The 15918-nt window shown below is 44.2% G+C and overlaps 1 protein-coding gene across 13 annotated transcripts in view; it reads left to right on the top strand.

The window, feature by feature from the left end:
• myo3b (myosin IIIB) overlaps positions 1 to 15918 on the top strand; it is a 494517-nt gene that overhangs the window by 377504 nt on the left and 101095 nt on the right. For all 13 annotated transcript variants that reach the window (XR_010963429.1, XR_010963430.1, XM_067987493.1 and 10 more), the window contains one exon: positions 8007 to 8087. Coding sequence is in view for 11 of the 13 variants with exons in the window: in XM_067987493.1 (XP_067843594.1) it covers positions 8007 to 8087 (81 nt within the window). In the remaining 2 variants the exon portion in view is untranslated. The remainder of the gene's footprint in view (positions 1 to 8006; positions 8088 to 15918) is intronic.

Below are 15918 nucleotides of genomic sequence, written 5' to 3'. Positions count from 1 at the left end.
AAGGGTGTAACATTTGCAATTCTCCAGTCCTCCGGCACCATCCCCATATCATAAGGAGGATTGGAAGATTATGGCCAGCACCTCTTCAATTTCCACTCTTACTTCCCTCAGCAACCTAGGATGCATCCTTTCCGGACTGGGTGACTTATCTACTTTAAGCATAGCCAGCCTTTCTAGTACCTCCTCATTATCAATTTTCACCCCATCCAGTATTTCAACTACCTCCCTTTTTAATGTGCCTTTGGCAGCATCTTCTTCCTTGGTAAAGACAGATGCAAACTACTCATTTAGTAAATCAGCCATGCCCTCTGCCTTCATGTGTAGACCTCCTTTTTGGTCCCTAATCGGCCCTACCCCTCCTCTTGCTACCTGCTACTATTTATATGCCTATAGAAGACTTTTGGATTCCCTTTTATGTTAGCTGCCAAACTATTCTCATACTCCCTCTTGCCCCTCTTATTTCCTTTTTCACTTCTCCTCTGTACTTTCTATATTCAGCCTGGTTCTCACTTGTATTATTTTTTTATATTCATTCATGGGATGTGGGCAACGCTGACAAGGCCAGCATTTGCTGCCCATCATTAGTTGCCCTTGAGAAGGTTGGTGGTGAGCCGCCTTCTTGAACTGCTGCAGTCCGTGTGGCGAAGGTTCTGCCACTGTGCTGTTAGCTGGGGAGTTCCAGGATTTTGACCCAGGACCCAGCGACGATGAAGGAACCGCGATACATTTCCAATGCGGGATGGTGTGTGACTTGGAGGGGAAGATGCAGGTGGTGGTGTTCCCATGTGCCTGCTACCTTTGTCCTTCTAGGTGGTGGAGGCCACGGGTTTGGGAGGTGCTGTCGAAAAAGCCTTGGCGAGTTGCTACAGGAGTGCATTCTGTAGATGGTACACACTGCAGCTACGGCGTGCCGGTGGTGAAGGGAGTGAATGTTTAGGGTGGTGGATGGGGTGCCAATCAAGCGGGCTGCTTTGTCCTGTATGGTGTCGAGCTTCTTGAGTGTTGTTGGAGTTGCACTCATCCAGGCAGGTGGAGAGTATTCCGTCACACTCCTGACTTGTGCCTTGTAGATGGTGGAAAGGCTTTGGGGAGTCAGGAGGTGAGTCACTCGCCGCAGAATACCCAGCCTCTGACCTGCTCTTGTAGCCACAGTATTTAGGTGGTTGGTCCAGCTAAGTTTCTGGTCAATAATGACCCCCAGGATGTTGATGGTGGGGGATTTGGCGATGGTAATGCCATCAAATGTCAAAGGGAGGTGGTTAGAGTCTCTCTTGTTGGAGATGGTCATTGCCTGGCACTTGTCTGGCGCGAATGTTACTTGCCACTTATCAGCCCAAGCCTGGATGTTGTTCAGGTCTTGCTGCATGCGGGCACGGACTGCTTCATTACCTGAGGGGTTGCGAATGGAACTGAACACTGTGCAATCATCAGCGAACATCCCCATTTTTGACCTTATGATGGAGGGAAGGTCATGATGAAGTAGCTGAAGATAGTTGGGCCTAGGACACTGACCTGAAGAACTCCTGCAGCAATGTCCTGGGGCTGAGATGATTGGCCTCCAACAACCACTACCATCTTCATTTGTCCTAGGTATGACTCCAGCCACTGGAGAGTTTTCCCCCTGATTCCCATTGACTTCAATTTTACTAGGGCTCCTTGGTGCCACATTCGGTCAAATGCTGCCTTGATGTCAAGAGCAGTCACTCTCACTTCACCTCTGGAATCAACTCTTTTGTCCATGTTTGGACCAAGGCTGTAATGAGGTCTGGAGCCGAGTGGTCCTGGTGGAACCCAAACTGAGCATCGATGAGCAGGTTATTGGTGAGTAAGTGCCACTTACTGTCAATGACACCTTCCATCACTTTGCTGATGGTTGAGAGTAGACTGATGGCGGTAATTGACCGGATTGGATTTGTCCTGCTTTTCGTGGACAGGACATACCTGGGCAATTTTCCACATTGACGGGTAGTGTTGTAGCTGTACTGGAACAGTTTGGTTGGAGGCACGGCTAGTTCTGGAGCACAAGTCTTCAGCACTACAGCTGGGATGTTGTCGAGGCCCATAGCCTTTGCTGTATCCAGTGCACTCAGCCGTTTCTTGATGTCACGTGGAGTGAATCGAATTGGCTGAAGACTGGCTTCTGTGATGGTGGGGATATCGGGAGGAGGCCGAGATGGATCATCCACTCAGCACTTCTGGGTGTAGATGGTTGCAAACGCTTCAGCCTTGTCTTTTACACTCACCTGCTGGACTCTGCCATCATTGAGGATGGGGATGTTCATGGAGCCTCCTCCTCCCGTTAGTTGTTTAATTATCCACCACCATTCACGACTGGATGTGGCAGGATTGCAGAGCTTTGATCTGATCGTTGGTTGTGGCATCGCTTAGCTCTGTCTATAGCATGTTGCTTCTGCTGTTTAGCATGCATGTAGTCCTGTATTGTAGCTTCATCAGGTTGGCACCTCATTTTTAGGTTTGCCTATCTGACCTGACATCTGTCATACGCCCCCTTTTTCTGCTTCATCTTACTCTCAATCTCTTTCATCATCCAGGGAGCTCTGGCTTTGGTTGCCCTACCTTTCCCCCTCATGGGAATGTACCTAGTCTGTACCCAAACTATCTCCTCTTTAAAGGCGGCCCAATGGTCGATTACAGTTTAGCCTGCCAATCTTTGATTCCAATTTACCCGGGCTGGATCCGTTCTCAACCCACTGAATTGGCCTTCCTCCAATTAAGTATTTTTTACTCTAGATTGCCCCTTGTCCTTTTCCATAACTAATCTAAACCTTATGATACTATGATCACTGTTCCCTAAATGTTCCCCCACTGACAGTTGCTCCATTTGACCCACCTCATTCCCCAGAACCAGATTCAGCAATGCCTCCTTCCTCATTGGGCCGGAAATACACTGATCAAGAAAGTTCTCCTGAACACACTTCAGCAATTCCACCCCTGCTTTGTCCTTTACACTATTACTATCCCAGTCTACATTAGAATAGTTGAAGTCCCCCATTATCACTACTCCATAGTTCTTGCACCTCTCTGTAATTTCCCTGCAAATTTGCTCCTCTATATCCTTCCCACTAGTTGGTGGCCTATAGAATACACCCAGTAGTGTAATGGCACCTCTATTGTTTCTTAACTGTGACCAAATAGATTCTGTCCTTGACCCCTCAAGGACATCCTCTCTCTCCAGCACTGCAATATTCTCCTTAATCAATACTGCCACACCCCCTTCTTTTTTTCCTTCCCTATCTTTCCTGAACACCTTGTATCCTGGAATATTTAGTACCCAATCCTCCCCTTTTTTGAGCCAGGTCTCCGTTATCACCACTACATCATATTCCCATGTGGTTATTTGTGCCTGCAGTTCACCAACCTTATTTAACCATGCTTTGTGTGTTTACACAAATGCACTCCAAACCTATCTTCGACCTTCTCGTATTGTCTCTTCGTCCGATCCCACCTAATACAGTAATATTTCTTACTGTATTGCTATCTGTCTCTCCCAATCCTTTGTGCACCTTGTTTCTCCTTTCTAATGCTACATCCTGGTGCCCATCCCCTTGCCAAATTAGTTTAAACCCTCCCCCCCCATCGCACTAGTGAACCTCTTCGCGAGTATATTGGTCCCAGCTCTGTTGAGGTGCAACCCGTCCATCTTGAACAGGTCCCTCCTGCCCCACAACTGATCCTAATGCCCTAAGAATCTGAAGCCCTCCCTCCTGCACCATGTCTCTAGCCACACACTGACCTGCCTTATTTTCCTATTTCTGTACTCACTAGCACGTGGCACTGGGAGGATTCCAGAGATTACTACCTTTGAGGTCCTGCTTTTTAACTTCGTCCCTAGCCCCTGAAACTCTAGTCGTAGGACCTCATCCCTTTCCTTTCCTATGTGGTTGGTACCGACATGGACCATGACTTCTAGCTGTTCCCCTTCCCCCCGCAGAATGTTCTGCACCCTCTCCGTGATGTCCTTTATCCTGGCACCAAAGAGGCAACGCACCATGCATAACTCACATCGACAGTCACAAAAAGCCTGTCTGTCCCTCTGACTATCGAATCCCCTATGACAACTGCATTTCTACACTTCATTGTGCCCCTTGTGCAGTCCTTTGCCCCATGGTACCATGCTCAGGACTAATGCTGAGGTGTCGTCACCCTCACTGGTTTTCAGTACTGAATACTGGTTTGAGAATGGAAGACACCCAGAAGATTCCTGCACTACCTGCCTCTACCCACCCTTTTGGATGGACACCCACTTGCTATCCTGAACTCTCTGTGCCTGCGGGGTGACCACCTCCTGGAATGTACGGTTGAGGAAACCTTCAACCTCCCTTGTGCTCTGCAGTGACTCCGGCTGCCCCTCAAGCACAGAAACCCTCAGCTTGAGCTCAAGCAACTGGAGGCATTTCCTGCACATGTGGCCCTCCCGGACACATGAAGCGTCCTGAAGTTCCCACATGGCGCAGGAATTGCAGGCAATGGGTCTCAGCTGCCTGTCCATTATATTTAGAAATCTTTTTTTTTCTAAACTCCTTTAGATACTCTATTATTAATTTATTTACTGTTTACTTACCCTGATTAATCTACCGTTTTATTCCGGCTCTCTGAGAGCTCTTCCTCTCTGTTCACTGTACTTCCCCCTCTACCCCTAATTCCCCCTCTCAATTCTTAAGTTCCCACTCTGTTTGCAATCCACTCCGTTTGCTCTGTGCTTCGGATGAAGGAAATGTTCTCTGATTGGCGGGAAGTGACAAGAGATCTGTACTGAGGCCTCAACTTTTCACCATCTATATTAATGACTTGGAAGAAGGAACAGAGGGGGAGAAATTGGTTTAGGTCCATTTTCGGGCCTGAGATTGGCGACGCACGCAAGAAACCGCAGTCAAGAGGCTCATCCCAAATTGGGTCTCAGGCCTTATCACCATAATTTTGGCGAGCTGCATTTGTCAGTTGGGCATCCAGAGGCACCTTGCTGATGTTTTCCAGACCAATTTGGGCTGGCTGTGATGCCATCAGCAGCCCTCAGGTAGGTCCGGGGGAGGCGAATAGGAGGGGGTTGAGCACAGGCTGGCAGCTGCCCACAGTGTTGCAGTCCAGGTGAGAGGATCACTCCTGTTCCACCTGGCTCTACATTAAGGCAAGTTAAAAACAAACAACAACTTACCGTTTTGTTGTCGATCTCCAGCAGTCCCTTTAAGGCCTACTGGTTCGGTGAACCCAAAAAATGCCTGACGCAGTGCTGCCGAATTATGACAAGGTATGAACTGATCAAAGAGAGTCAGCATGCATTTGTGAAGGGAATGTGATAAATGACTAATCTAGTTGAACTTTTTCAGGCGATCGCTAGCATGGTGGATAAGAGAGTGTCTATGGATGTTGTCTATATGGAAGCCTAAATATCATTCGACCCAAAAATTGAGACATAGCCTTGCAAAATTGGTGCTTTTGGTCACCATTTTGCATCCAAAAAACGGGCGCAACGGGGTCCAGTTTCACTCCCAGAGAGTTGTATGTCCAAGTTTCCAGATGACACCAAGTTAGGAGGCACAGTAAGTTGTGTAGATGGGCACAGAAAATTTAAAAAGGGACACAGACAGATTAAGTGACTGGGAGAAACTGGCAGACGGAGTTCAATGTAGGGAAGTGTGAGGCTATTCACTTTGGATCTGGCAAAGATAAATCGGAATATTTTATTAATAGTGAGAGATTAGGAACTGTAGGGGAGCAAAGGGATTTAGATGTCTATGTACATAAATCACTAAAAGCACGTGCATAGGTACAAAAAGTAATCAAAAAAGCTACTCGAATGTTGGCCTTTATCTCAAGGGGGCTAGAATACAAGAGTGAGGATGTGATGCTTCAGTTGTCCAGAGCCTTGGTCAGACCCTATCTGGAGTACTGTATTCAGGTTTGGGCATTGTACCTCAGGAAGGATATATAAGCCTTGGAGGAGGTACTGCGCAGATTCACCAGAATAATAATGGGGCTAAAGGGTTAAGTTATAACGACAGATTGCTTAAACTTGTCTTCTATTCCCTTGAGTTTGGAAGGTTGAGGGGTGATCTAATCGAGGTAATGATAAAAGGATTCAATCAGGTAGATAACAGAGAAACTATTTTGTCTGGTAGGAGAATCCAGAACAAGAGGGCAGGCCATTTAGGAGTGAAATCAGGACGCACTTTTTCACACAAAGGGCAGTGGAAATCTGGAACTCTCTTCCCAAAAGGCTCTGGATCCTGGGTCAATTGAAATTTTCAAGACTGAGACTGATAGATTTTTGTTAGGTAAGGGTATCAAGGGATATGGAGCAACGGCAGGTAAATGAAGTTGAGGTACAAATCAGTCATGATCTAATAGAATAAAGAATCAGGCTCGAGGGGCTGAATGGCCTACTCCTTTTCTTATGTATGCATGCATACACACACACGCGCAAACACATGCACACACGACTAAGATCCATGTCATTTTTATGTTTGATCCAAAAATATTCAACCTTAAAGTTTGTCACAGAGAACTAATTCTATTGTTTAAGCTCTAAACTTGTTCCAGATGGTACTGTGCTGTGCTTTAGAAGATCAGAATCAAGAGAACTTACCATTCTTCAGAGTCTACCTCAGCCAATCTGGAGTAAAAAGTTCATAATAGCCCTGTAGCTCATATTACAAATAAAGTATCAATAAAACTATTATAGAGCTAATTTTCCACTCGGACAAGGTAGGGCAATGATAGAACACCCAGATGTGCACAAGCATGGTATGGACCTCAGTATTTTGTGAAGTCAGCTTAAAATAAATTGTATTTCTTTGGGGCGTTTTTCTACATGAAAGGCACTATATAAATGCAGGCTGTTGCTGCTAATTATTCAGCATTTCCAGCGTAGATTGGGCCATATGCTGTAAGCATGAAGGGAACCAGGATATCTGGCGCTGCAACAGATTTAAAGACCTGCTGTTGAGGCTTAAAGGGGCTACCAGCACATACTTGGATAACTACCCCAATGTGTTCTCTTTTCCAAAGAAAACATGATGAACTTCCTCAACAACACACCATCTTCTATGGAGAGTACATGCACATGCATCAGATTTCCAAAGCATTTTATTTTTTATAAAGCCCAACCCTAATCATCATACTCATAAGCAGTTTAAATGTTTATGTTTATGTGATGACATTATTACATATAACAGCATTTTGTGCCCTGCAACATGCACAGAGCTGCAAATCATACAACTGCATCAGATGATTAATATTGGTCCTACAACTGTCTTGGTCCCAGATCAGCCAATCCAGAATCCATGATAAACAAGCATAAGACTTTAACTGAATGATTTACACAGTATCTGCATCCACTGATGATTGCAAGGAGATTAATTCCAGGTTCTTACATCCAGTTTTTGATGACAGTACTAACTACCGTCAAAATCATGTGACTGCTCCCAGATCAAATTAGCGCCCCCAAATAATCTACTTGAAAAAAAAATCTGAGACAGGCAAATTTATCCTCTGTTAATGTTTGTTAAAATGTGCAAGGTGAAGAATTTGTAAATACCCATAAATAAACACGCAGGATGCTAGTAATGGGGATAATGTGAGTATTTATAGAGTCTGAACAATGGGAGAGGAAGTGAACTTGATTTATTAATTTAAAAACAGATATTTAGAAAACTATATTTTCGTATAAGTGTTTAAAAGTTATGAAAATTAAACCTATTTATTGGTTACACATCCAAGATGTTTGAGAAATTGTATATATTTTAAGTAAACAGATTGCAAAAATCACTCCCCTTTTTTAAAGAATAAAAATTGCTTTGTAGAGAAAAAATATAATTTTTCAAGTAAATCATTTAGCACTCATATGAATTCTAGCAGGTTTTATTTTTCTTTCCTTAAAAAGAAATAAAGCCACACAGGCCAGCCAAAGGGAGACTGTGTCTTTAATAATTATGCATTATATGCAATTTATTCTTACCCTGGCTCATCAGTCACTTGTTTGTTATTAGCCTGGAAAGGATACGTTGCTCATAAAAACTACAAGCAGCTGAAGACACAAAGAGAAGAAGCAGCCATTTGTATTCAAACAGGTAATGCAAGTGCTCTAAAATATCATTTTAGACTTCTTGAATAAAAATGTTGCAGATAGCAGCTATATCTGACAAATGCTACAGTAACCCAACAATAACACATGCTTTTGTGATGCATATTTTTGTAGAAATTAAAGTTTCCATACTTGCATGCATTAATCATCCTTAGTGTCAACTTAGTTTTTAGAGCATAAAGATATTTCCATGATGGCCGAATAAAAGAATTTTATATTTATTGTTTTACAGGAATACCAGAAATAGCCAAATACAAACATTTTTTACAACAATGTATAGTCCTAGAATTAAAAATGAAACAGGAAATGCATAGCAGAAGAGAAAAATAGATTACAATTTTAGATGTGGCTTTTTTATCTGAATTTAGGCCTAGGATCTGCTGTTGGTGGGCTGTGATGGATCGCTGTGGCAGTAAATCTACCTACCTGTTGTTCAAAGAATTCTCCTTTTCTGGCAAAGACCAGGATGTATGAATATTTAAGTATCTACCTGGATTTAACAACATTAGATTTTTATTGTCACTATTGTCAGAAAGGGAAAGTTGGAGAGTCGATCTGAGCAGTCAGTGGGAGGTTTGTAATACATGAAATCTCTTTTTGCACCCCTAGCTCCCTCAAATGCCATTGAATATGATCATCTGCCAGGCCACCTGCTATCCCTGTGGCCGTTAATATTTTTTTACCACCAACTACTTAAGACCCATGTGGTGACACTGTTGCTAAACAATAGCTCTATTAACAGATTGATCACCTTGCTGCACATGACAAGCAATCAGCACATTATAATACAGTTACCTTAATGGGATAGCACACATCCTTACAATGTGTAAGTTCAATAACCCTGCACATGGTACCTTAGTTTCAGACCTGAACTTCACTCCATATCTGTCTACTTGTGTCAAGCAATACAGACAATTCTGATGGAACTGCTCAAGCTGGCCAACTCTCTATACTGCCAGGCTGCACTCATGAATCTGGCCCTGAAATTCTGAGTCCCACCATCTGCCGACAGAAGTGGAACAGGGCAGAACTTTGACCTGCCCAATGCCCCCGACACTGACCATGTCAGTAATTGCTCGGTCAGCTAATTACACTATTGCTGAGTGGGACAAAGGCACATGTCCCGCCAACAATTGCATTTATGTGGGGGGGAACCAAGTAAATTTGTGCAGATGACTGTGGGGTGGGGGGGGGGGGGGGGGTGGTGGGTGGTGTGGAAGTGGTGTTAAACTGAAGAAGCATTTGTGAAGGTTAAAGTGCTACATTTAAAGCTGGACCACTCTTAAAGCAATACCAGCATGTAGCAATGTGAAGATATGGCTTCAACAATAGACAGTAAGAGGAGAGCGTTCAACTTTTCAGGGGTGATGTCAGCAATCTACAAAGTGAAATTAGGCACAGGATGGATAGAATAGTAGGAGTGGGTGGCAAGAGACCTGTCAACACAGCAGCCCGGAATCATGTGAAAGGAGGTCGGATGGGCAATGAGTGGCAACTGCCTAACTCTCAGGACTCCCATCCAGTGCAGGGAGAAGTTTAATGACCTCACAAGGTCAAGTTTGCAGATCTCCCTGCAGAAGTGTGGAATGAACCACTGCTTCTTTACACATAACTCCAAGGAAATATTGAAATATTATCTTCTGGTCTATACACCCTGGTGGCTGAGTATGTGTAGAAGAAATTTGATCTTCGACAGTGCTGCTTCATGAACCTGGCATCCCACGTTACTTGCTGGTCCTTCTCCTCTTCCTCTAGCAAGAAATACATTTTAAAGAGAGGAATTCTCATTGGGAAAACCATTTTGAAGCCTTCCTCTTTATTTCTGGTGAAATTTCCCAAACAAAAAGTGGTCTTCAGGGAAAGCTCCAAATAGAGCTAAGAACCTCCAAAATAAAAAGCAAAAATATTTTGAAAAAAGAGCAATGCAAAGTAAAGATATCATCCTCTGTGAAACAAAACAATTCACCTTTAAGATCCCAGCATCAACTCTCCACAGCTGCTGTTCTAAGTCCTCTCTCATTTGTACCAGCAAATGATAGATTAGTGGATCCTAGGCATAAATGTTGTAATTTAGAACATATAGGCTAGAATTCTCCTCTTTGGGTGAAGTTCCTCCGAATTCCTCCCAACCCTGAACCATTTCCTTGGGTCGGGAGTCATTAGAGATGCACGGGAGACTCCTAACCTATCTAACTCAAATAGCCTATCCATATGGACCCAAGCTAATCCTTTTATGATTTTAAAGATCACAATCAAATTTCCAAGAAGTCTACACTTTTCTAGAGTAAGTAGAACCAGCTCTATAAACCTGTTGTGGTAACTAAGAACCTTTAAACAAGATATCAATCTACAGGCCCTCCTCTGAACCTTTTCCAGGGCCTCCATAGCCTATCATTAGGGGAATGAAATGGGACACTATTCCAAATGAGGCCCAAACAAGGTCTCTCTAAACAATACCTGCAAGTATTTTTTGTTTTGTACCTGATCACTCTGACAATATATCCTAATGCTCTACCTGCTATTGCATTAACAATTGTGGCACTGGTTATGAACCTTCGGAGATTCATGTATTATGTCACCTAGGTGCTTCTCCTGCTCAACAGCCTTAGTTCGCAATCCCTGCATGATGTACACATGCTTGGCTTCAGCCTGCCGACGTGCATGACATTACATTTATATTAATTGATGTTGCCAGTTGAGGTCCCATTTCCCCCATCGCATCCAGATCTGCTTGTAATCTAATTTTCTCATCTGCGGTCCTAACACCTGCGCATATCTTTGTATCATTAGCAAACTTTCAGACAGTTCCCCTGACACCTTCATCCACATCATTGATAAAGATGGTAAAGAGCAACGGCCCTAACACTGATCCATGCAGGACTCCACTGCCATTAATAATAACCTTCTGTCTATGAGTATGCAACCAATTCCTTATCCAACCCAAAATCTCACAGGACTTTATCTTGTTAAGTAGCCTTTTTTCTGGCATCTTATCAAAAGCATTTTAAAAATCGAGGTATACAGTGTCAACGGGATTACCTACCTCTACTAAGCTAGAAACCGCCTCAAAAAATTCAACTAAAGTGGATAAATATATGCTAACAGATTGGAAAATATATGCTAAATATTTAGTGGTTCAAAAAGAAATAAGACCACTGAAAGAAATTGGAGCAAATTTTTTCAGTGATTTAATTGGTCACTTGTTTGTTCATCAATGGTAGTATTGATAAAAATTGAATAATTTGAAAATTCTGTTTTGTGCTAAATATTCGATGCTGATTAATAGATTTTGCTACCTGCCTAGTGAACAGAACTGATATTTGAGTGATTCAGCAAACGTAATTTAAGGCATAGTGGTCATTTGAGCTGTTTACAATTTTTTACACTACAGGTGTGACACAGCCAAGATGTGCCGTCTATCAGAGGTGCAATGTTGTAGTTACATGCTAGACATGATCGCCCTGAAAACCCATGAATCCTGGTGTAAGTACATTAATGTGCTTGGCCCAGATCACTGCTGTTGAGCCTGTAAAAGTTTGCAGGACGAGGGGAAGGTCCCATAGGAACATAAGAAGCAGGAGTAGGCCATACGGCCCCTCGAGCCTGCTCTGCCATTCAATAAGATCATGGTTGATCTTCTACCTCAACTCCATTTCCCACCTGATCTCCATATCCCTTGATTCCCTTAGGGTCTAAAAATCTATTGATCTCAATCTTGAATATACACAACAACTGAGCATCGACAGACCTTTGGGGTAGAGAATTCCAAAGATTCACAACTCTCTGACCGAAGAAATTTCTCCTCATCTCAGTCCTAAATGGCCCATCCCTTATCCTGAGACTATGCCCCCTAGCTCTAGACTCTCCAGCCAGGGGAAACAGCCTCTCAGCATCTACCCTATCAGGCCCTCTCAGAATCTTATATGTTTCAATGAGATCACCTCCCATTCTTCTAAACTCCAGAGAGTATAGGCCCATTCTACTCAATCTCTTTTCATAGGACAACCCTTTTATAAAAATTGACTGTAAAAGCTTCTATAAATATGTCAAGAGAAAAAGATTAGTGAAGACAAATGTAGGTCCCTTACAGTCAGAAATGGGGGAAGTTATAATGGGGAACAAAGAAATGGCAGAACAATTAAACACATATTTTGGTTCTGCCTTCATAAAGGAGGACACAAATAACCTCCCAGAAATGTTAGGGAACTAAGGGTCTAGTGAGAGGGAGGAACTGAAGGAAACCAGTATTAGTAAAAAAAGGTGCTAGGGAAATTAATGGGGCTAAAGGCTGACAAATCCCCAGGGCCTATTAATCTACATCCCAGAGTACTAAAGGAAGTGGCCCTGGAAATAGTGGATGCATTGGTGATCATCTTCCAAAATTCTATAGACTCTGGAACAGTTCCTACAGATTGGAGGGTGGCAAATGTAATCCCACTATTTAAAAAAGGAGGGAGAGAAAAAACAGGGAATTACAGACCAGTTAGCCTAAAATCAGTAGTGGGAAAAATGATAGTCTATTATAAAAGATGTGATAACAGAACACTTGGAGGGCATTAACGGGATTGGACAAAGTCAGCATGGGTTTATGAGAGGGAAATTATGCTTAACAAATCTACTGGAGTTTTTTGAGGCTGTAACTAGTAGAATAGAGAGGGGGGAACCAGTGGATGTGGTGTACTTGGATTTTCAGAAGGCTTTTGATAAGGTCCCACACAAGAGGTTAGTGTGCAAAATTAAAGCACATGGGATTGAGAATTGGTTGACAGACAGGAAAGAGAGAGTAGGAATAAACGGGTCTTTTTCTGGGTGACAGGCAGTGACTAGTGGGGTACCGCAGGGATCTGTGCTTGGGCCCCAGCTATTCACAATATATATCAATGATTTGAATGAGGGAACTAAATGTAACATTTCCAAGTTTGCAGACAACACAAAGCTGGGGTGGAATGTGAGCTGTGAGGAGGATGCAAAGAGGCTCCAATGTGATCTGGACAAGTTGGGTGAGTGGGCAAGAACATGGCAGATGCAGTAAAACTTGGATAAATGTGAGGTTATCTACTTTGGTTGTAAAAACAGAAAGGCAGATTATTATCTGAATGGTGATAGATTGGGAAAAGGGGAGGTGCAACGAGACCTGGGTTGCTGAAAGCAAGCATTCAGGTGTAGCAAGCAGTTAGGAAGGCAAATGGTATGTTGGCCTTCATTGCAAGAGGATTTGAGTACAGGAGCAGGGATGTCTTTCTGCAGTTTTGCAGGGCCTTGGTGAGACCACATCTGGAGTATTGTGTGCAGTTTTGGTCTCCTTATCTGAGGAAGAATATCCTTGCCATGGAGGGAGTGCAACGAAGGTTTACCAGACTGATTCCTGGGATGGCAGGACTGACATATGAGGAGAGATTGGGTCGACTAGGCCTATATTCACTAGAGTTTACAAGAATGAGAGGTGATCTCATCAAAACATATAAATCTCTAACAGGACTAGACAGACTAGATGCAGAGAGGATGTTCCCGATGGCTGGGGAGTCCAGAACCAGGGGTCACAGTCTCAGGATACGGGGTATGCCATTTAGAACCGAGATGAGGAGAAATTTCTTCACTCAGATGGTGATGAACCTGTGGAATTCTCTACCACAGAAGGCAGTGGAGGCCAAGTCATTAGATGTATTCAAGAAGGAGACAGATATATTTCTTAATGCTAAACGGATCAAGGGATATGGGGAAAAAGCGGGAACAGGGTACTGAGTTAGACGATCAGCCATGATCATTTTGAATGGCGGAGCAGGCCTGAAGGGCCGAATGGCCTACCCTTGCTCCTATTTTCTATGTTTTTATGTTTACCCCAGGTATCAATCTAGTGAACCTTCATTGCACTGCCTCTAAGGCAAGTATATCCATCCTTAGATAAGGAGACCAAAATTGTACTCCAGGTGTGGTCTCACCAAAGCTCTGTACAATTGCAGCAAGACTTCCTTGCTCTTGTACTCCAACCCCCTTGCAATAAAGGCCAACATACCATTTTCCTTCCAAATTGCTTGCTGCACCTGCAGGTTAACTTTCTGTGTTTCATGTACAAAGACACCCAAATCCCTCTGAATATGAACATTTAATAGTTTCTCACTATTTAAAAAATATTCTGTTTTTCTTTTCTTCCTATCAAAGCGAATAACCTCACATTTCCCCACATTATACTCCATCTGCCACCTTCTTGCCCACTCACTTAACCTGTCTATATCCCTTTGTAGACTCATTGGGCTCAATTTTAAAATGGTGGCAGGATGGCAGTGGGAGAGTCAATGTGCGCGTGGCAAACCCGAATTAAAAAAACTTACCTTCTCGCACACGATCGCAAGGTAATTGATGGTCCTTAACGTGGCTTCCAAGTTTGCCATCGGAAAGCTGCACAGTGGGCGGACTGTGCACCCGCATGACAGGCTGTCAGCTGGAGCGTCTGGATTTAAAGGGCCATTGCTCCAATGGCTTTTGGTGGAGCAAAGACCAACAACACAGAATATGGAGCAGCACAGGGGCGAGGCTGCTCCAAGGTTTAATGATGCCTCACTCCAGGTGCTACTGGGCACGGTGAGGAGGAAGAGGGAAATGTTTTACCTGGAGGACAGGAGGAAGCGCCCTCCCTCTGCCAACAAGAAGGCCTAGCTCGAGGTGGCAGAGGCAGTTAACAGCAGCAGCCACATCTCCCGCAGTTGGGTCCAGTGCAGGAAGCATTTCAATTACCTAATTAGATCACCAAAAGTGAGTACACTTACTGATTCTCCTACATTTCGTGTTGAACATCACCCCCACCGCCACCCCCCCCCTCGCCCCGCCATCATTCTGCACTGCCAAGACTACTCCATCACATCACTCCTCACACCCACTTAAGGCTCATCCTCAATTTACTTCCACTTCCTCACCTCCCAATTTGTGACCCCATCACTACGACTCACCCCAATCCTCATCCAATGTGATATCTCTGAACCATACTCACCCTCTGATGCATCTCTTTCACGGTCAGCCTCACCCAAACCAATGCATTCACTGGATGGCCACTTCACCATCACTCACTCACACGTCTGTACTCTCTCCCCTTCGAGGAGAAGAGAGCTCAAAATGCACGGGAAAGGGCGAGGACTGGAGGGGGTCTCCACAAATAGTGGTCCTCACAGATGAGAGGAGGAGGCCCTGGAGATCAGCCGCATCCTCAAGTGCCTGTCCGTCGGGGACGCTGAGACTGGTATCCCACAAACGTCTGGTGACCCAACTTTAACATTAATATCACACAACATGAATTGATGTTAACACTGATTTGCATGTTGAACACCTCAGTATGCTCATCACAACATGACACATCTGTGATGATGCTTAATATTGCCTTCTGTTCGATTACAGGCCCTTCAACGCCGGCTGTGGGGACAGAGGGCGATTCCTCAGGAGCTCCAGGCCTCTGAGAGCGCATCCACACATCTTAGCGAGCCATCCACCAGTGCAGATACTCACACCACAGTAGGTCCTAATAATCAATTAGTTGGGTTGGCACCTGGTGAGTCACCACACACAAGTGAGCACAAGCAGACACTGGTGGCAGGGGCAGTTGTGGAGAGTACGTGTCGGGAGGCGCACTCCTCTCCAGGCTCTGCTCAGCTGGTCGCAGGTGCTGAACCCTGGGGGCCATCCTTTAAAAGGAGAATGATCGAGGGATAGCAGCACATTTGCAAGCTACTGGAACAGGTGCCATGCGCACACTCCACAATAGCGCGGAGGATGGAGGAGTCCAACTCCTGCATTAGTGGAATGGTAGCACAGGTACGGGAGGCCATCTC

Source organism: Heptranchias perlo, chromosome 7 (genome assembly GCF_035084215.1).
Source record: "Heptranchias perlo isolate sHepPer1 chromosome 7, sHepPer1.hap1, whole genome shotgun sequence".
Classification (NCBI taxonomy): domain Eukaryota; kingdom Metazoa; phylum Chordata; class Chondrichthyes; order Hexanchiformes; family Hexanchidae; genus Heptranchias; species Heptranchias perlo.
This window is presented reverse-complemented; position numbering and strand designations above follow the sequence as displayed.